General features: G+C 41.5%; 1 protein-coding gene across 4 annotated transcripts in view; it reads left to right on the top strand.

Moving 5' to 3' along the window:
• The window catches only part of LOC100998003 (sodium/potassium/calcium exchanger 2), an 89,328-nt gene that overhangs the window by 18,297 nt on the left and 48,630 nt on the right, over positions 1-22,401 (top strand). For all 4 annotated transcript variants that reach the window (XM_031661472.1, XM_031661470.1, XM_031661469.1 and 1 more), the window contains exons 2-3: positions 2,989-3,087; positions 6,913-7,031. In XM_031661472.1, the coding sequence (XP_031517332.1) occupies positions 2,989-3,087; positions 6,913-7,031 (218 nt within the window). The remainder of the gene's footprint in view (positions 1-2,988; positions 3,088-6,912; positions 7,032-22,401) is intronic.

The following is a 22,401-nucleotide window of genomic DNA, read 5'->3' as shown; positions in this document are numbered from 1 at the left end:
AAAACCTGAGGTGTTGCAGTGGGAAAAGAATAACACGCAGTCTCACTGGCCTGTAAGATATTTGAGAACCTATAAAATTCCAATTCTGGGGTTATCTCCTACCATGTTCTCCTAGATTTTCGTTGGAGATTTGGGGAAAACCAGCCCATGAGTGCCAGAGGCCAATACTGTTGTGAAAGATGCTTCCTGGCAGAGGGCATGGCTCCGTTTTCATGCTTTCGGGTCCCTTTTATTATCATTTCTCTCTGGCACACACCTAAACTCTAAAAAGATTCTTTTAATCACAAGTGATATGTCTTTAGCTGGTTTCTATCCAATATTTTCTGTCATGATTCATGGCTTTAGGACATTATTTGAGTTGGGTTATTTTAGGTTTTATTTCCCCAGACCTAGTTGTTGCCGCTTCTGAATGCTCTCCTACTTTATTATTATCTTACAGATAATTTTAAAATAGCAAATATTGATCATCTATATTTCTTAGAGTGGCAGGATGTTCTGAGTTCAAAAAATGACCCTGAGACCACGATGGGATGGTTTTATTAGTAGAAGCATCATCTCCAATAAAGTTTCAGAACCTCCTTTTTTCCTCTTCTGGATGGAAAACCAGATGATTTAGGACTTTTTGGAGTTGTCTTCTGCAAAAAGTAACTCCTCTTTAGGCTGAGGACTGCAGAGTACTGAAGCTCACTCTTATCTGTTTATCTAGTCCTCAGATAAGACTAGGTTTGGCAGCCAGGAAGGTATCTTGCATCCACACAGCCTGGACAACTTCCAGGCAATCATAGCCCCTGCCTGCCTCCTCCATCCTGACATTCCTTTTTCTCTCTTTCTTCTTTCTTTTCTTGTTCTTCTTTACCACCTCCTTTTCCTAGTCTCCAGGATTTCTTTCTTTCCCCTTTTTCTTCCCAGTTTCCCCTGGAAATTAAACAGAAACAATCAAATTCAAGCTACCTTCCATGGTGGTGAATCTAATGCTGACCTTCAACATTCCTCAGGGATGGAGTTGTGCCCATCACCTCATCCTTCTTTCTCACTCCTTAGGAAACCCAAGCCACACACCAAACGCCTTTTCTCCATGAAATATTTTCTTTCCTACTTCTTTTGAGAGTGTACTCAACGGTGCACATTCATTGCCTAAATTAAGGTACTTATGTCCTAGAGATTGCCTTTGTTGTGGCAAAGAGACCAGGCTTGTGACTAATGGAGCCGTGAGCAGAAAGGGTCACAGCTTGTGTCATTTTCACCATTGGAGTCCATTGATCTGACTCTAGTTTACAGGTGCTGTCGCTCCCAGCCAGTCACACAAGTCATCACTATGACCACATGCCATGATTCCAAACCACGGAGGCGGGCAGTGGGTGCCAATCTGCCATGCTTTCTTCTAGGAAAAGAAGCTCTCCAGGAGAAACATTTTTGTTTGGTTTGGTTCTAAATAAAAAAGTAGAATGAGATCCCCTGTTAATATGCTGCTAGGGAACACAGCCAACAAAAAAATACACAGTGGGAAAACTGAAAGGATTGTGGTGTTTTGAGACACTCATTATATCTGAATCTAGGCAATCATCAGTTTAAAATGAGAATTTTTTTATACCTTGAATGTTCCCAAGGAAGAAAATAAAGGATTAAAAAAAGGAATGTGCTGTTTCCCTCATCTCTGCAATTTTGCTTGCTTGCTTTTTTATTTTTCTTATTGCATGCATTTACCTATTATGTCAATAATAAGAAATGAAACATTGCACTTGTGGTACAGCTGTTTAAAATGATTACTTTGAGAATGGCATTTTTTCTAGTACCTTTTTTTATTTTTCCATAAGTTATTAGGGTACAGGTGGTATTTGGTTACATGAGTAAGTTCTTTAGTGGTGATTTGTGAGATTTTGGTGTACCCATCACCCATATCCACACTGCACCATATTTGTAGTCTTTTATCCCTCGTCCCCCTCCCACTCTTCCCCCCAAGTCCCCAAAGTCTACTGTATTATTCTTATGCCTTTGCATCCTCATAGCTTAGCTCCCACGTATCAGTGAGAACATATGATGTTTGATTTTCCATTCCTGAGTTACATCACTTAAAGTAATGGTCTCCAATCTCATCCAGGTCACTGCAAATGCTGTTAATTCATTCCTTTTTATGGCTGCATAGTACTCCATCATAAATATGTGATGGAATATATATAGAGAATATATATGTATATATACTTTATTCATTCATTGATTGATGGTCATTTGGTTTAGTTCCACCACTTTGCAACTGTGAATTGTGCTGCTATAAATATGCATGTCCAGCATCATTCCCAAAGCATCTCATCACCATTACTTGCTGCACTCAGTTGATCCTTCCTTGCCCTAAATCCACAAATGGAATCAGTTGCCTTCTTGATGCCTTAATTACAGCTGACTCAGCTAATCTGGAAAGCTGTGATGCATGTTCCTGACTCGTTTAGAAACAGCAATGTTAGTTATAAGACAGGTTGAGTATCCCTTATGTGAAATGCTTGGGACCAGAAGTGTTTCACATTTCAGATTTTGGCTTTTTCAGTTAGGGATACTCAACATGTTTGGAAACTGAAGTCAAATCAAAGGACCCCTGAGCTTGGCTTTCCTTCCCAGCCCATTGTTAAAATCTGGTCTGGAATGAGCATTTACTTTCAGAGAAATGGCCATGCCCCCAGAGCAGTTCTGTTTCTCTAGACCTGTTTTGGATCTCAGCAATAGGGGAGCTTTAGTGTTGCTTGGTGCTTTTGTTAATTTCGTGAGCAACTGGAAAGGGAGAGAAGAGATTCTCAAATAGAGAATTGGGCTGAAAAATCTACAAAGGCAAGAAAGTACCCTTCGGGAAGGTCCTGGTGCATTGGGATTGGACAGAATGGAGTGGTCATGCTATTAGTGCAGCGTGACTGAGGAGGCCACATGCCTGCTTGGCCCTGAGACTCTCTTTTTATCTTCTTTCTCATTGTGTCTCCTTCCTGCCACTTTCTTTTGCTTCAGGGAGGTTCAGAGAAAAGGCTTCAATTCTCCACAAGATCGCCAAGAAGAAATGTCATGTGGATGAGAACGAGCGGCAGAATGGGGCTGCCAACCACGTGGGTGAGTGCAGGGAAATATCCACCCTATACCTTTCCTAGGGGAAGTGAGGGGAGCAGAGAGGCAGGACCAGTGTGGGCACCCCTGACTCAGTGCAGACACACACCACTGCAGCACAGACCTTCCCTGTGCAACAGGAAATGAGTCCCTCTTCCCCTAGTGTGTACAGGGTATACATGGACACAGTATGTCACCAGTAACTCTAGAAGAAGTCCAAGAAGAGTAAACGTATCCTCTGGGGAACGTGAAGTAAAACCAACTCTTAACTAGTCATCCCCATTCAAGAATAGAAAATCACTGTATTTCAGGGATTCCACATAAACAGGATACACACACGCATACACACACACATACACAATGTCATTTAATGTTTAATCAAAGGTAAGAGTCCCCGTTCTGTAAATCTTGACTGGTAACCAGATTTTTACACCTGTGACGTTGCTTACGGCACACACTTGGTCACTCCTGAACTGAGTGACAGAGTCCTTTTGAGATGATGCTAAATAAAAAAAATATTAAGAACCTTGGGTGAATAAAACTCTGTTTGGAGAAGTCTATTGGCTGATGTGATACAACCTTCGATGATGCTCGTTTTTTAAGAATTCAGCAATAACAGCCCCCAGGTCTCTTTTCACTGACTTTCGCAGAGCTCCTGTGTGACCAGATTGTGACATTCAGACATCTTATTTTAACTTGGAACATGATGTTCCTTCTCTCCTGTCTGTAACTATAATATAGCTCTCTTATTCTAAATTCAAACTAAATTTAACCTGATCTGGATCTATGCTATAAACGAAGCTATTACCCAAGTAACTAAAATTATCTGCAGACAAAATTCAACAGCATTGCTCTCAAAATACTGACACTCCATAGAAGAGTTTCTGCCTTTCCTGTTATCCTAACTTCTACCTCAGGGAAAATTTTTGGCTGAGAAACAGTTAAGATGCAATTAGATATGAAAAGAAAAACTGGAAAGAAGTCAGCTAAAATGTTAACAATAGTTACTTCCTAAAGCTGGGATTATGAGTTATATATATTTTTTCTGCTTCTTTATGCTTCTATAAAGTTTTTCAGAATAAGCGTATTTTGCTTTTGTACTATAAAAATGTAAAGTCACACCATGAAAGTCTACTGCATAGGTTGAGTTTTGTTTGTGATGTTTAGATTCAACTACACGAGCTATTTTTTCTGCTTCACTTGTTGACTTGTCTTTTATGGAATGAGGTAGCTTGGATTCCTGGGCTCAGTCCCAATCCTCCTCTTAATGACTGGCCAACCTTAGACTTGGATTTAATCTTTTTTAAGGAAGTAGGACACTTAATTCCAAGGATTCTTCTCACGTGATTGAGTCTCTGAATGACTTTGTAACTAGAAAATGTTCTTGGGTCTCCGAATGACTTTGTAAGTAGAAAATAGTGTGTGTCTAATGCTTTTCAAAGTAAGTCCAATATTTATTTTCATATTTTCTTTTATTATGAACCTTCAGCCTGCTGTGTAAAAGCACTTTATAAGCTAAGATGTGCACACACAGGTTAGGTATTATGCCTGGCAGGCAGTCTCTGCTCATCTGTTCATCTCTGTTCTTGGACATCTTAACTCCCCTTTTACCCAGTATTCTGTGTTGCTAGGGTCAATTTGACCATTGCAGGCTGATCCTAAGGTTGTATCACATCAGCCAATAGACTTCTCCAAACAGTTTTATTCACCCAAGGTTCTTAATTTTTTTTTATTTTTTATTTTTTATTTTTTTGAGACAGAGTCTCGCTGTGTCTCCCAGACTGGAGTGCAGTGGCGCCATCTCGGCTCACTGCAAGCTCCGTCTCCCAGGTTCACGCCATTCTCCTGCCTCAGCCTCCCCAGTAGCTGGGATTACAGGCACCCACCACCACGTCCGGCTAATTTTTTGTATTTTTAGTAGAGACAGGGTTTCACCATGTTAGCCAGAATGGTCTCGATCTCCTGACCTCGTGATCTACCCACCTTGGCCTCCCAAAGTGCTGGGATTACGGGCGTGAGCCACCACGCCCGGCTGGTTCTTAATATTTTTTTATTTAAATAACTGAATCAAGCATACTAAGATAAACTGGCATAGCCACACATAGCACAACATCACATACATATTGCTGTCACTACTAAAAACTTGGAAAGATAAAGTAAATTTGAGTTTCTATGGTTTTCCATATTTAAATCTATTCATGTGTCTATATTCCACAACTAAATACATAAAGAAACATAAATATTTCCCTATGATTTCCAAAATTTGGCTGCTTCAAACTCAACAATTTTTATGTAACTCTCAAATTATTTTCTTAAGCACCAGTGATGGAAATGTCTAGTCCCTCTGAAGCGGCTAGAAGGAAAAGAAAAAAGCATATTCTCATGTTTCATGAGCAGGTGATACTGCTCGGATCTGATACTGATGAGCATTCTGATACCCCCAGCAATCCTGACAGCATACTACAGCCTCATTCCATCCCAAAATCCATGATTTGACCCAAAACAGCCAGAGTGTGTGCTCTCAATAGGAACCTTTTAATTTCCCTCCCAATGAAGTCCCAGCAGACCTCAGTGGTACTGGAACATTGATCACCTGGAGGTACTCCTCTTTGTCATGACAAAAAAATTATTCTAGTGAAAGGCAGGCACTATAATAAGGATCCAAATAGTTTATGCTTCTTGGTTGCTCTGTACAAGGCACTATGCTAAGTGTTTTGTATGCATTTTCTTATTTAATCTTTACAGAAATACTCTTTGATCATATGGTTTTTGTTAGTGGTAGTAGTAGCAACAATAATAGTAGTAGTAGTATTGTTACCATCACCCCAATTTTACAGATGAAGAAACTGAACTTCAGAGAGGTTGAGTCACTTGCAAAGGGTGAAACAGCACAAGTTGTAGATCCAGAATTTGAAGCCAGACCTGATTCCCAGTGTTACAGACTCCCAGTGCTTAACCACTACCCTAGAGTCACTTCTCAAGTGTCAAATCTGCACTTGCTGACCCTCTGGCTTTACTCTAGCTAAATGTTCTCTCTGATTCAGGAATGGCACAGCCTTTGGCCTCTATTACTTGTCCATCTCCCCCTTGCCTTGCCTGCAATAGGATGCTCAGGTGTGGAGTGTGCTAAGTAGCATTCACCAGGCTGCCCTGCCCATGGCCACCTAGGCACTGGAAGAGTTTCCACTCACAGAGCCTGAATTACAGCTGAACATAATGTCCCTTGGAGGTCAACCTGTCGAACCCCCTTATTTCACAGATAAGGTTCCCAAGTCCCAGAGGAAGAAGGGGACTAGCCTAAGGTGGCAGCCTGATCAAAGCAGAGTAAAGTCTAGGACCCTGAAGCCCTAGCTAATATCCTTTCCAGAGTACAGTATGAAAGAAAAGATATTACTGTAAGAAAATATCTGAAGGGTACAGTCCCAGGTATAAACAATAGTATGTAGATTGGGTGTGGTTTTCATTTTAAAATGTCTATGTTCATGTTTCCTGAATAGCTAGTTGGTAAATTTGCCTAGGCTCAAGAAAGGCATACCATGGGAGCTGATACGGCCCTCAAGGTAAAATGTCATGCCACAGCGGGAAGCCAGGGTGCTATTAAGGGGGCAGGCCGTATGCTGAAAGACATGGGGAAGAACGGTAAAAATCCTTTCCCACTTGTCTCAATATCAGCCCTAGGACTTATCGCCCCTGGGACACCACTATCCTCTGCTTTAGCCCAACATTTTAAGAAGCTCTTTTCAATATTACTCTTTACCCCCATTGATTCCATTTGCTTGCTTTCTCTCTCTCTCTCTCTGTGTGTATGTGTGTGTTTAAATTATATCACAGAAAAAATTGAGCTTCCAACCAGCAACAGCACAGATGTTGAAATGACACCATCCAGTGATGCTTCAGAACCTGTACAAAATGGAAATCTCTCCCACAACATTGAAGGTGCAGAAGCCCAGGTATGGCTTTTCTCCATTGCTCTTCTGGGCTGTTGTCCTAGCGTGGCAGCACAGACACTGTATTCTCCTTGGAAGCCCCAGCCCTCAGCTGTGCAGGAATCAGGTAGGGCCTTATTTATCCTTGTGTGTATTTCCCAGTGCCACCCCAGGGTCCCATAAGCAGCAACCTCTACATTTATTGAATGAATATGAATATTCTTTAAGCCACTGTTTCTCCAGGTGAGGTTGGAAGACTCATGCGTCAGCATCTCCTGGGGATGAAATGCAGATCCCTGGGCCATATGCTAGGTGTGATGAAACAGGATCACTGGGAAGCAGCACATAGGAATTAGCATTTTTAATTAGCATCCAAGGTGATTTTTAATGTATAATAAAGCTTGATACCTGCTGCAGTCTAATCCTTTCTCTGTGTCTTTAAGGTCAGTGTTAATAGAGAAACCACAGCCATCAGACCTCAGTGAGCCCCCTTTGGCTTTCTCTGTCCCTGTGGTTGAAATTAACAGTCTCTGGCCCAACCCATTATTCAATGGCACAACCACTTGAACTGTTCAGTCTAGTAGTTGTAAAACCTAACATTTATCAAATACCTACTATTTGCCACAGCTTTGGTACTAGGCATTTTACATATGTATTAGTCTATTTTCACACTGCTATAGAGAACTTATGAAGAAAAGAGGTTTAATTGACTTATAGTTCCACAGGCTTAACAGGAAGCATGACTGAGAGGCCTCAGGAAACTTACAATCATGGCAGAAGGCGAAGGGGAAGCAAGCATGTCTTACCACGGCAGAGCAGGAGAGAAAGTGAATGGAGATGTGCCATACGCTTTCAAACAACCAGATCTCATGAGAACCCATTCACTGTCATGAGAATAGCAAGGGGGAAAGCTGCCCCCTGATTCAGTCACCTCCCACCAGGCTTCTCCCCCCAACACATGGGGATTACAATTTGAGATGAGATTTGGGTGGGGACACAGAGCCAAACCATATCAACATGTTGTCACCTTTAACCTCACAGCTGAAGGTGTAGGCATGAGTAGCTCCATTTTTTTTTTTTTTTTTTTTTTTTGAGACGGACTCTCTGTTACCCAGCGTGGAGTGCAGTGGCACAATCTCAGCTCACTGCAACCTCTGTCTCCTGGGTTCAAGGAATTTTCCTGCCTCAGCCTCCGGGGTAGCTCGCACCACCACACCTGGCTAACTGTTTTTTGTTTGTTTGTTTTTTGTGATGCATTTTTAGTAGAGTTGGAGCTTCACCATGTTGACCAGGCTGGTCTTGAACTTCTAACCTCAGGTGATCCACTTGCCTTGGCCTCCCAAAGTGCTGGGATTATAGGTGTGAGCCACTGCACCCGGCTAGTAGTTCCATTTTATAGTTGAGGAAACTGAAGCTCAGTGCAATGAAATAGTTAATTGGGATTACCTAGTTTGTAGATGGTAGAGCTGAGATTTCATCTAAGGACTGTCCAACTGTACCATTTCCACCACTCCCTCTAGAACACAGTTGCTCAAAACATAGGCAGAACCACCTTTGGTGCTTGTTAGATTTCTGGATCTCATCCTGATCAGGTGAATCAATTTCTAAGACCTGGAGCCCCAAACTTGCATGTTAATTAGGCATTTTAAAACTTGCATTTTACCTAGCTCAGTGTTTCTCAAATTTTAATGTACTTACAGATTCTCTGGGGAGGTCATATTAAAATTCAGGTTCTGAATTTGTCAGGTCTGCCATGAGGCCTAGAGTCTGCAGTTCTAATGAGCTCCCCAGTGATGCTGATGCTGCTGGTCCAAGGACCATACTTGGAGTAGCACTACCCTAAAATCTGAAAGCACTCTCTAGACAGAATTTCCCCCAATGAGCTGAAAAGTGATACAGTGCCTGCGAATAGAAACCAGACTACAGTCAATATAACCCAGCAGCCACTACTTAAGAAAAAAAAAAAAAAAATGCTAATTGTTGCCTGTTACCCTTATTCTGATAGAAATTATGTATTTCTTTCCTAAGGAAAGTTCCTTAATTTAACAGAAAGAATAAAGAGCCTGCTGCTCCTTCTGCCCTTGTCTCCTCTGCCTTCAACGCTCCTTACCTTCCTGCCCAGAGCCCTGTGGTTCCTTTGCATTAGCTCAAGAGTGAGCTGGCAGAGCAGTTTATGTCCACATGGATAAGCAGCGTGTGACAGCAGGAGGCAGGCCCCAAGGACATCTGGCTGCCCTTGGGGATGGCACAATCACAGGTGTGCAGAGGGCAGCCTCATCCCCATGCCTCTCCATCTGGCTGACAGAGGGACATCTGTGCCCCTGCAAGGGAGGACCTTGCTGCAGGGGAGCAAAAGAGTCCTAGATGACCCCTCTCTGAGCAGAGCTGTGCCCCTAGGTCTCCACAAAGGGGAACGGGACAGATTTGTGCACCACCCTGCTAGGCTCAGAGTTCAAGAGCAATCAGGTCTTCAATTGCAGTCAAGTGATCTGGACCTCAAGCGCAATCAGGACCTGGGCCTGCAGGTCACCATGGCCCTGTAGGACAGCCTAGTAGTGAATTCTAGATCCACCAGGGTCAAGTTATCTAGCTTCCCTGAGCTTTAATTTAGTCGCCTCATCTGTGAAGTACAGACAGTAACAGTACTTGCCTCATTGCAGCTATCATAAGGGTTAAATGAAATAAAGTACATAAAGCCCTTATTACAGAGTTAGATGCTAGATATTCATATTATGTATTCATATTTATCATTAAAACACCATTCAATGTATCCTTTCCCTGAAGGAGCTCATTGTATGTAAAGTGAAAAGGTTTTATGTATATAATATTTGGGGAGCATTCAGGGCATAATAATCAGTGAATGTTTGTGGTATATATGACCTGGTGTGATCTTAGAGGTCTATACAAAGTGCTCTGAGAGCCTGCCAGAGGAAGAAGTTGGTCCTAACTAGGGGAGATATAAAAACTCCATAGAAGAGGCAACATTCAAGCTGGGTGTTGATGGGTGAGTAGGAGTTTGTCCCTCAAAGAAGAAAGAAATAACCAAAGTGACAACATGTGCAAAGGTGTAAAGCCTTAAAAGGGAAAGTCGTGTTTAGTGATTAGAGAGAAAGATGATAGAACTGGAGCCTAAAATACAAGGTGAGGAGTAAGGAGATATCTACTAGAAAAGGTAAGTTGGCTTGAATTTCTTCCATTGTTTATCTAATCAGAAAATTTTGATTATTTATCTGTGTCAGACAATGTACTGGGCACTGGAGATGCCCATATGTTCTAGCAAAGCAGAGAATATAAACACAACCCAATGTGATTATACATGTCCACAAAGGCCATGAACAAAACAAAGCAGCGTGATAGGATGAAAGGAAAGTGGAGAGCCTCCTGTGGGTCGGGAGATGAGGGAAGGCCTCCAAGGAAATGGCATTTGAACCGAGACTCAAGTTCAAGAAGGAGCCAGCCAAGGGAACAGCACCCACAAAGGCAGAAATAAACTTAGCTTGTTTCAGAAACAGAAAAATCAGTATGGCTGGAGAGAGAGTGGAAGGAGGAAGCATGGTAGCGACAAAGTCAGAGAGGAGGGCCAAGCAGAGCTGACAGGCCTTGTAGATGATAGGGAAGTTGACTTCTGTCTAGGGCAGCAAGAAGCCATTGGAAGTTAGCAGATGTGATTTGCACTTGTAAAAGATCCCTGGCGCCATGGTGTCTTAGAGGTTGGATTTGGGGGAAGGAGGGTTTATAGCAATAGTGGAGCAAAGAGGTTGTTGCAGGCGTTGAGGGAAAGAGCTGATGATGACATGTATTGGTGTGATAGATGTGGAGGAGAGGAGAAGTATGTGGATCATGAAGGACATTGTGTGCACTGCCAACCAGTCTGGACTTCACCCTCTCGGGAGTGGGGAAGTGCAGAAGATTTAGAGGGAGCAGTGGCAGCATCAGATTTGTTTTATAGAAAGACAATTATCTTAGAATGGTCAAGAGGGATCAGAATAGAAAAATACTAGACAAAGGGAGGCGAGGTAAGAACCTGTTGGTTCTGGGATTGGCACACTGTGGTCCACGGGCCAAATCTGACCTGCAGCCTGTTTCTGTATGACCCATGAGACAAGAATGGGTTTTACATTTCTAAAACTTTTTTTAAAAAGGAAGCAATAGCAGCATCTGTGACAGAGACCATATGGACCTCAAAGCCTAAAATATTTACTATCTGGCCCTTTACAGAAAAAGTTTGCCCATCCTTAGTTTCAACCATCTGTCTTAAAAGACAGAAAAAAAAAAAAGGAATGAGAAGCTCTTCATGTACTGCTATGGAATGACCTCCCATACATGTTGTTTAGTGAAAAAGGCAACATGCCAAATTGTATCCAGTATATTATATTTGTACAATGAAAAAAAGGGGGAAGGGAAATAGCATATAAGCATTTGCTTGGAATGCTGTCAAGTAACTAGTCATGCTACTTGCTTCCAGAACAGGGCCCTGGGCAGTAGGAAACTGGGATGGAAAGGAAGCTTTTTAAAATGCACCATTTTATAACTTTTGAATGTTGAACCAGGCAATTGTATTACCTTTTCCAAAAAAATGCAACACTACTAAAAATAATGGGTTAAAGGAATACAGGAGCAGTGTACTTTGGTCACTATAACACAGACTGAGGATGGACCACCTGAATTCAAATCCTAGCTCTGCTGCTTACCAGCTGTGTAACCCTGAACAAGTGACTTAACCTGTTATCCATTTTCCCTTTCTGTGAAACAGGGATAATAATGGCGTCTGTCTCAGCACCGTTGTGAGGATAAATGCTCTTAGAACAGTTCTTGGCACATTGTAAGTACTGCATAGGTGTGTGCTACTATTAGCAGTACTAAGATTTTTTTAATGGCTATTGAGTAGCGCTAGTGGCAAGGCATCTATTGGTAGACCATGTATGAGCTGCAGTATGAATGGCAATGGCTGGATTTGAGAACCATTTCTGAGCCAGAATTGGGAAGATTTGGTATTGACTTGGTCATGGAAAGTGAAGAAAAGGAAGCTGCAGATGCTGCTGAGGTTTCCAGGCTGGAAAGTCTGGGTGATGGGATGGAATTAGGGCTGGGCCTCCAGAGTCAGAAGGAAAATGTGAATGCAGGATGATCAGGCCACCTGAAGCACAGTTTCATGGACATGATTCAATGCCTTTTCATTTTGTTAGTTTTATTTCCTTTTGAGTTGTATTTTTAGCAAGCTCCATGAAAAGTGGGGTGTGCGTCCTGACTTTATTAATGGAAATTATGAGCGCCATGCACCATACTCATTGCTGTTATTCTCCTGAGAGTTTAGCCCGCCCTGTGTAATTAACCTGCTGTTTTAAAAACCCTATTTACAAGTGAACTAATTTCACATTGTGACCTCATCTCCGAGAGGGTGCTGCCATACAGTCTTTATCGTGGCAATGGAGAGCATTTTTAAAATACTGTCTCACAGAGGAATGAAGTTTTTGCTTCATTTGTATATTCTGTGGAACCAAGAAATAGTATGACTTTTTAAATGGCTGAGTGATAATTATCTTTTCCCAGTAACTGCTGATCCAATGTTGTTGATTCCAACACTGAGAAATCTGATCTGGGATGCCACTGAGAATTTATCAACCTTCTCAAATTTTTGACGTTGAGAATTTAGCCAGATTTGAAAGACAATTCAAGGCAATATGCTCTCCCACCCAGAACCCAGCATTTTCTAACATTTCAATTTTGCCAATCTAGATGGGTGATTTGCACTTGGCCCACATACACTGCAAAACGGCCTGCCTGCTGCATCATAATCCCTGCTGCTGTGACACATCAAAACCCTTTAAATATGCTCACAAATGAGGGTAGAAGGGGGAGAGACTTGCAAATTCCTTAGTTCTAAAATCTAAAACTTCAACTTTTAATAACTGTGTCCTATATTTTCACTTAGCATGAGACAGCTTTTTTTATGTGTTTCAGTTTTTATTTCATTTCACTTCTAAGATTTCCCTCTGTCCTTAGGGAAAATCAGAATTGTCCCTGCTTTGGCTAAGAGCTTCCCAGATGCACCTGTGGGCAAACAGATTTATATAAGAAAATCACATTCCTAGGAATGTGATTGATTGATTGACAGATACAGAGATAGGTAGATAGATAACACATGGTTAGAGATAGAGAACGTGTAAAATGCAAGTGCTTTTATTCTCACTTTACAATTCAAATATTACCTTGCCATATTAAGCTCTTCCTTTCTCGGGAATTCAGCTCTGACTTATTTCTCCATACTGTTATCTTTACCTAAACTCAGTGGAGTTTTTAAGATCTGCTTTTATAAAGCCTCATAATGCTGATAAAAATGTTTGAGTTTTATGTCACAAAGTGAAGAATGAGTAGGGGAAACAGGATGCAAGTGACTGTGGTTTTTAATTTCTCGTTTTAAAAAAAGAAATGCTCAAAAATATCTTCCTACTCTTAAATTTAGATCTCTGAGGTTGATTTTAAAAAACATGTCATGGCCAGGCATGGTGGCTCACACCTGTAATCAATCCCAGTTTGGGGAGGCCAAGGCAAGTCGATCACTTGAGCTCAGGTGTTCAAGACTAGCCTGGGCAACATCACAAAACCCTATCTCTACCAAAAATACAAAAAATTAGCAGGACATGGTGGCATGCACCTGTGGTTCTAGCTACTTTGGAGTCTGAGGTCAGAGGATCACTTGAGCCCAGGAGGCAGAGGCTACAGTGTGCCGTGATCACCCTGGTACACTCCAGCCTAGGCGACAGAGGAGACCCCATCGAAAGGAAGGAGGAAGGGTCATTATAAAAACCAACAGTTTTGTTACAGATTGTTGGAAGGGAGGGAGGGTCATTATAGAAACCAATAGTTTTGTTGCAGATTGTTGGAAGGGAGGAAGGAGGGAAGGTCATTATGAAAATCAGAAGGTTTATTACAGATTGTTGTTGTCATTGTTGTTTAAAGTTGCAGCTATGATTTTAGACCCTCTTTGGAAGATTCTGTAATAAATGTTGGTCAAAACATGTTAGCTCAGATAGGGATTTCTAAGATTATCCAAGTATTTGGTACCTGGAATTCATATGATGTCTTTCTCCCTAAAATATTATTCTTAGTAAGCAAACATTTAAGTTCTTAGCAGTGGTGAGGTTTAATACAGGGTTTGGGAACCTCCAAAGAGAAAGTCACCTTTCTAAATAGTTAAAAAGTAACAGCCAGGTCCACCATTTTGAAAGTTTGAAAATAGGCAAGAACTGCATTTCCCTGGTTTTTCAATCTCCTGGAACATCAATCAAGTATAATAAGAGGTTCTGCCACCCAAGAAGTAAAGGCATTGGTGAAAAGTGGGTGTGTGTATTTGTGTCTGACACCACTAGAACATAAGAGCAGTGCTGGGGGAGATACCAAAGCTGAAGAGTGAAAGAAGTAAGAATATCAAAAGACTCTTCATCGGACTGTTTAGGTTTTTTTTAGGGTTGGGGTCTTGTACCATCACCCAGGCTGGAGTGCAGTGGTGCAATCATGGCTTACTGCAGCCTCCAACTTCTGGGCTCGAGTGATCCTCCCACCTCAGCTTCACAAGTACCTAGGACTACAGGTGCACACCACAATGCCCAGTTAATTTTTTTAATCTTTTGTAGAAATGAGTCTTGCTGTGTTTCCCAGGCTACTCCCAAACTCCTGGCCTCAAGTGATCCTTCTATCCAGACCTCCAAAAGTGCTGGAACTACAATTGTGAGCCACCATAACCCAGCCCAGATTGGATTTTTTAAAGACCCGAACAGTGTTAGTGCTATGACTACCTTAGAAAAGAAATCCACTAGTGTCAGAGAAAACCCAAGACAAATTATAAAACAAGCAAAAATTAGGAATTTTTTACTGACCAGGCCTTGGCACATGGGTTCCATTTTCTGAAGTGGATTTTTTTTCTGTTAATCTGTACATACATATTTTCCAGAAAAACTGGGGTCCAGTTTCTGTATGTGATGACCTGAAAAATATTTACCAACTGCTTAAGATGCACTCAGAGGCCTTTCAACACATTTAAAAGATGAAATAGATACAGATCAGACTCTAGAGTTTCTGCCTTAATTTGAATATTGACAAAGAATTATATATTCACTGAGAATCTCGCTATTAAAAATGCCACTTGTCATTGTGCTTTCTAAAGGAGTTTGAAGAATGTCTATTAAATTGTTCCCATAAGATACATTACGGGCTATTAATAAAAAAGAAAAAACTCCATTACCACTGTGGAAAGAAATACTACCATTAGTATTACTGTTCCTATGAGTAATTTTAATCCAGTTGATAATAAGATGATGAAAATAGTTTTTGAATAATTTTTTATGATTCTCGAGTTGGCTTTTATGTTAGCAAATCTCTTATGGATTTTATCAGCAAGATTTACAGATTTACAAAGCCCATGAAAACAACAAAATCCAATTTACTCTAGCAATACAGAAGAAAATCCACCTCATCCATAAGTTGCACCTCAGAATCGTTGGAGCAAAATGCAAAGTGAGGGAAAACAGTTGCATTCCACCAGACTCTTCAGAAGCCATTCTGCATGATTACAGAATGGTTTCTCAACCTCTTGGAAAAGTTAGGTCCAGACAGCTTCATCACTCACAGCAAGATATTTTGAAACCTTGATTTCGGTTCAGTCTTGTCCAAGATTAAGTTGTTTTCAGGAGGCCATTAGTGCATGAAACCTTCTCATGTTGTGTTTAGGGTGCCAAATTCTTGATTTTTTCTCATCTATATATAAAACAAACCATATGATGGTATTATAAAGGGACTAAATTATTTTCTACCACCAGGCAAACAAAGATTTATTATTTTTAAGAAGTCTGTTTTCGGCCAGGAGTAGTGCCTCATGCCTGTAATCCTAGCACTTTGGGAGGCCAAGGCAGGCGGATCACAAGGTCAGAAGGTCAAGGCCATCCTCACTAACACGGTGAAACCCCGTCTCTACTAAAAATACAAAAAATTAGCCAGGTGTGGTGGCACGCACCTGTAGTCCCAGCTACTTGGGAGGCTGAGGCAGGAGAATCCCTTGAACCTGGGCGTTTGGAGGTTGCAGAGAGCCGAGATCGCACCACTGCCTGGGCAACAGAGCAAGACTCCATCTCAAAAAAAAAAAAAAAAAAAAAAAAGTCTGTTTTCCACTTGTTAGCTCTGTTGGTTTAGGATGTTCACACAGAAGGCAAAACAAATGTCTCACATGGCATTGCCTTCCAAAAAGAAACACGTAAACTTACCTCTTTTTCACTTATCTTATGGATAAGAGATAAGTGATAGGAAAGTAGAGGATAAGAACAGAGTACAGAGAATTAGTTGGTTAAAAAATACAAATACAGGCTGGGTGTGGTCGCTCACACCTGTAATCCCAGCACTTTGGGAAGCCAAGGTGGGCAGATCACTTGAGGTCAGGAGTTCAAGACCAGCCTGGCCAACATGGTGAAAACCCATCTCTACTATAAAAATACAAAAAAAAAAAGTTAACCAGGTATGGTGTCTGGCACTTGTCATCCCAGCTATACAGGAGGCTGAGGAAAGAGAATCGCTCAAACCTGGGAGGCAGAGGCTACAGTGAGCCAAGATCATGCCACTGCACTCCCACCTGGGTGACAGAGCAAGACTGTCTCAAAAAAAAAAAAATATATATATATATATACACACACACACACACACACATACACAAATGCAAAGACATTGAAAAATTAAAAGAACAAAGATAAAGAGATCTTTCTAAGGCTCAGTAAAGAATAAAAGTGGACAAAAAGGGCAATTTAAAAATAAAGCGAACGCAATGATTTATTTCAAAGCCAAAAAGATCTATTCAAAAATGAGATCTTTGAAAAAGATAAACATGCATATGGGCATTGTATTAGTCTACTGGGGCTACCAGAATAAAATACCATAGACTTGGTGGCTAAAACAACAGCTTATTTTCCCGCAGATCTGGGGGGTTGGAAGTCCAAGATCAAGATTCTGGCAGATTCAGTCTCTGGTAAGGGCTTCCTTTTTGGCTTGCAGATGGCTGCTGTCTCATTATGTCTTCACGTGGCTTTCCCTTGGTGCACGTGCACCCTGAGGGGAAAGAGAGGGACATAGAGACAGAGAGAGAGCACAAGCCTTCTGGAATTTCTTATGATCCTATTGAATCAGGGCCCCACCCTTATTACCTCATTTAACCTTAATCACTTCATTAGAGGCCTCATCTCTGAATACAGCCACACTGTAGGGAGTGGAGTTTGGGCATATGAATTGGGGGTTGGAGGGAGGGCTCATAAACTTTCAGTCTATAACAGTCAATAGGGACTGACATCAGAGTTGAGTAACTGAACTTTTCTGAATACAGCTCTCTGGTTTTCTGTCATGTGGTCTAACAGTTTTTCTTCTTCCAGACTCTCCCTGTTTTCATCCGTTTTCAAAGGGGAAAAGCAAATGATGCTTTATCCTCAGCCTTAGAGCCCTTAGGAAAGCCATCCCAGAACTCGGGTTTGCTTTGGAAGTGACTCACAGCACACTTTGCTTGGCGAGTCCTAAACTACAGTGTCAGGGTGCCAAAAGTTCATTTTCCATGTGTCACTTAGAGATTTTAAAGTCAGGTATTTGGGTCTGTAAGACCAAAATGATCCACAACCCAGTAGTGAATAATGTTATAGGTCAGTCTTTCATATTTAAATTTCAAGTATAATGTTCTATTTTCGTAATCCGTTGACATAATGAAGGCCATTAGTATGCTGACCCCACTAATTAGGCAATATGTTTAGGAAACCATGGAGGCGAGAACAACTTACTATTCCTGAGCCAGCCAGAGTTTTGGGTGGGAGTTTATAGGTATTTCTTTTGTGAAATGCGTACTGTGATTTAAGCTTACAAAATGAAGAGTGTTCTATGGAATGTTTCTGGGGAGGCACCTTTTATTTGGCAAAGAGTTGTTGATTTCAGAGCATTTCCCTCTTTCAAAGTGTGACTGTGCATTTTTGGTAATTTTACCTTCAAGAGTTCCAACTCTACCATTGTTTTCAGCTCTGCACAAAACACAGAATTAAGGTGTCACAATATTATGAGTCTTGACACCTGCTTAGCAGCTTTGTTTCTGATAGAAAGTCTACTTAAAGCTTGCCTACTGGAATAAAATCGTATTTTCTCCTTAGGGCTCTGAATTTTTCTCTTTCATCTTATTTACAAAGGCTTTCTATTTATTCATATTGCCTGAGAGAATAAGAAATTATTGATATCGGGGGACATGCCCAAGATGGCCAAATAGGAACAGCTCCAGCCTCCAGCTCCCAGTGCGAGCAACACAGAAGACGGGTGATTTCTGCATTTTCAACTGACATACCAGGTTCATCTCACTGGGGAGTGCTGGACAATTGGTGCTGGTCAGCTGGTGCAGCCTGACCAGCAAGAGCTGAAGCAGGGCAAGGCATCGCCTCACCTGGGAAGCGCAACGGGGAAGGAAATTCCTTTTCCTAGCCAAAGGAAATTGAGACACACAACACCTGGAAAATCGGGTAACTCCCACCCTAATACTGCCCTTTACCAAGGGTCTTAGCAAATGGCACACCAGGAGATTATACCCCACACCTGGCTTGGAGGGTCCCATGCCCACAGAGCCTCCCTCATTGCTAGCACAGCAGTCTGAGATCTAACTGCAAGGCAGCAGCGAGGCTGGGGGAGGGGCACCCGCCATTACTGAAGCTTAAGTAGGTTAATCAAAGCCACTGGGAAGCTCGAATTGGGTGGAGCCCACTACAGCTCAAGGAGGCCAGCCTGCCTCTGTAGACTCCTCCTCTGGAGACAGGGCATAGCTAAACAAAAAGCAACAGAAACCTCACCAGAGGTAAATGCCCCTGTCTGACAGCTTTGAAGAGTGCAGTGGATCTCCCAGCATGGAGGTTGAGATCTGAGAAGAGACAGACTGCCTGCTCAAGTGGGTCCCTGACCCCTGAGTAGCCTAACTGGGACACATCCCCTACTAGGTGCAGACTGACACCTCACACCTCACACAGCTGGGCACATCTCTGAGACGAAGTTTCCAGAGCAAGAATGAGACAGCAACACTCTCTGTTCAGCAATATTCTATCTTCTGCAGCCTCCACTGCTGATTCCCAGGCAAACAGGGTCTGGAGTGATCCTCAAGCAAATTCCAACAGACCTGCAGCTGAGGGTCCTGACTGTTAGTTTTCCTTCTAACAAACAGAAAAGACACCCACACCAAAACCCCATCAGTACGTCACCATCATCAAAGACCAAAGGCAGATAAAACCACAAAGATGGGGAAAAAGCAGTGCAGAAAAGCTGGAAATTCAAAAAATCAGAGCACATCTCCCCCTCCAAAGGAACGCAGCTCATCGCCAGCAATGGATCAAAGCTGGATAAAGAATGACTTTGATGAGTTGAGAGAAGGCTTCAATCAAACTTCTCAGAGCTAAAGGAGGAACTACATAACTAGCGCAAAGAAATTAAAAACCTTGAAAAAAGATTTGACGAATGGCTAATTAGAATAATCAATACAGAGAAGGCCATAAACGAACTGATAGAGATGAAAACCATAACACGAGAACTATGTGACAAATGCACAAGCTTCAGTAACCGACTCCATCATCTGGAAGAAAGAGTATCAATAACTGAAGATTAAATGAATGAAATGAAGCAAGAAGAGAAGTCTAGAGAAAAAAAAGGAAAAAGAAATGAATAAAGCCTCCAAGAAATATGGAATTATGTGAAAAGACCAAATCTACGTCTGGTGTGCCTGAAAGTGACAGGGAAAATGGAACCAAGTTGGAAAATACTCTGCAGGATATCATCCAGGAGAACTTCCCCAACCTAGTAAGGCAGGCCAACATTCAGATTCAGAAAATACAGACAATGCCACAAAGATACTTCTTGAGAAGAGCAACTCCAGGACGCATAATTGACAGATTCACCAAAGTTGAAATGAAGGAAAAAATGTAAAGGGCAGCCAGAGAGAAAGGTCGGGTTACCCACAAAGGGAAGCCCATCAGACTCACAGCAGATCTCTCAGCAGAAACTCTACAAGCCAGAAGAGAGTGGGGGCCAATATTCAACATTCTTAAAGAAAAGAATTTTCAACCCAGAATTTCATATCCAGCCAGACTAAGTTTCATAAGTGAAGGAGAAATAAAATCCTTTACAGACAAGCAAATGCTTAGAGATTTTGTCACCACCAGGCCTGCCCTTCAAGAGACCCTGAAGGAGGCACTAAACATGGAAAGGAACAACAGGTACCAGCCATTGCAAAAACATGCCAAAATGTAAAGACCATCGATGCTAGGAAGAAACTACATCAACTAACGAGCAAAATAACCAGCTAATATCACGATGACAGGATCAAGTTCACACATAACAATATTAACCTTAAATGTAAATGGACTAAATGCTCCAATTAAAAGACATAGACTGGCAAATTGGATAAAGAGTCAAGACCCATCAGTTTGCTGTATCCAGGAAACCCATCTCACATGCAGAGACACACATAGGCTCAAAATAAAGGGATGGAGGAAGATCTACCAAGCAAATGGAAAACAAAAAAAGCAGGGGTTGTAATCCTAGTCTCTGATAAAACAGACTTGAAACCATCAAAGATCAAAAGAGACAAAGAAGGCCATTACATAATGGTAAAGAGATCAATTCATCAGGAAGAGCTAACTACCCTAAATATATATGCATCTAATACAGGAGCACCCAGATTCATAAAGCAAGTGCTTAGAGACTTACAAAGAGACTTAGACTCCCATTCAATAATAATGGGAGATTTTAACACCCCACTGTCAACATCAGACAGGTCAACGAGATAGAAAGTTATCCAGGATATCCAGGAATTGAACTCAACTCTGCACCAAGCGGACCTAATAGACATCTACAGAACTCTCCACCCCAAATCAACAGAATATACATTCTTCTCAGCACCACATCGCACTTATTCCAAAACTGACCACATAGTTGGAAGTAAAGCACTCCTCAGCAAATGTACGAGAACAGAAATTATAACTGTCTCTCAGACCACAGTGCAATTAAACTAGAACTCAGGACTAAGAAACTCAATCAAAACCGCTCAACTACATGGAAACTGAACAACCTGCTCCTGAATGACTACTGGGTACATAACGAAATGAAGGCAGAAATAAAGATGTTCTTTGAAACCAATGAGAACAAAGATACAACATACCAGAATCTCTGGGACACATTTAAAGCAGTGTGGAGAGGGAAATTTATAGCACTAAATGCCCACAAGAGAAAGCAGGAAAGATCTAAAATTGACACTCTAACATCACAATTAAAAGAACTAGAGGAGCAAGAGCAAACACATTCAAAAGCTAGCAGAAGGCAAGAAATAACTAAGATCAGAGCAGAACTGAAGAACATAGAGACAGAAAAAACCCTCCAATAAATCCATGAATCCAGGAGCTGGTTTTTTGAAAAGATCAACAAAATTGATAGACCACTAGCAAGACTAATAAAGAAGAAAAGAGAGAAGAATCAAATAGATGCAATAAAAAATCATAAAGGGGATACCACCACCTACCCCACAGAAATACAAACTACCATCAGAGAATACTATAAACACCTCTATGCAAATGAACTAGAAACCTAGAAGAAATGGATAATTTCCTGGACACTTACACTCTCCCAAGACTAAACCAGGAAGAAGTTGAATCCCTGAATAGACCAATAGCAGGCTCTGAAATTGAGGCAATAATTGATAGCCTACCAACCAAAAAAAGTCCAGGACCAAACGGATCCACAGCGTAATTCTACCAGAGGTACAAGGAGGAGTTGGTACCATTCCTTCTGAAACTATTCCAATCAATAGAAAAAGAGGGAATCCTCCCTAACTCATTTTATGAGGCCAACATCATCCTGATACCAAAGCCTGACAGAGATACAACAAAAAAAGAGAATTTTAGACCAATATCCCTGATGAACATTGATGCAAAAATCCTCAATAAAATACTGGCAAACCGAATCTAGCAGCACATCAAAAAGCTTATGCACCATGATCAAGTGGGCTTCATCCCTGGGATGCAAGGCTGGTTCAACATAAGCAAATCAATAAACGTAATCCAGCATATAAACAGAACCAAAGACAAAAAACACATGATAATAGACGCAGAAAAGGCCTTTGACAAAATTCAACAGCCCTTCATACTAAAAACTCTCAGTAAATTCGGTATTGATGGAACTTATTTCAAAATAATAAGAGCTATTTATGACAAACCCACAGCCAATATCATACTGAATGGGCAAAAACTGGAAGCATTCTCTTTGAAAACTGGCACAAGACAGGGATGCCCCCCTCTCACCACTCCTATTCAACATAGTGTCTGAAGTTCTGGCTAGGGCAATCAGGCAAGAGAAAGAA

Source organism: Papio anubis, unplaced genomic scaffold (genome assembly GCF_008728515.1).
Source record: "Papio anubis isolate 15944 unplaced genomic scaffold, Panubis1.0 scaffold170, whole genome shotgun sequence".
Lineage (NCBI taxonomy): Eukaryota > Metazoa > Chordata > Mammalia > Primates > Cercopithecidae > Papio > Papio anubis.
The sequence above is the reverse complement of the archived record's forward strand: the minus strand, read 5'-3'. Positions and strand labels throughout refer to the sequence as shown.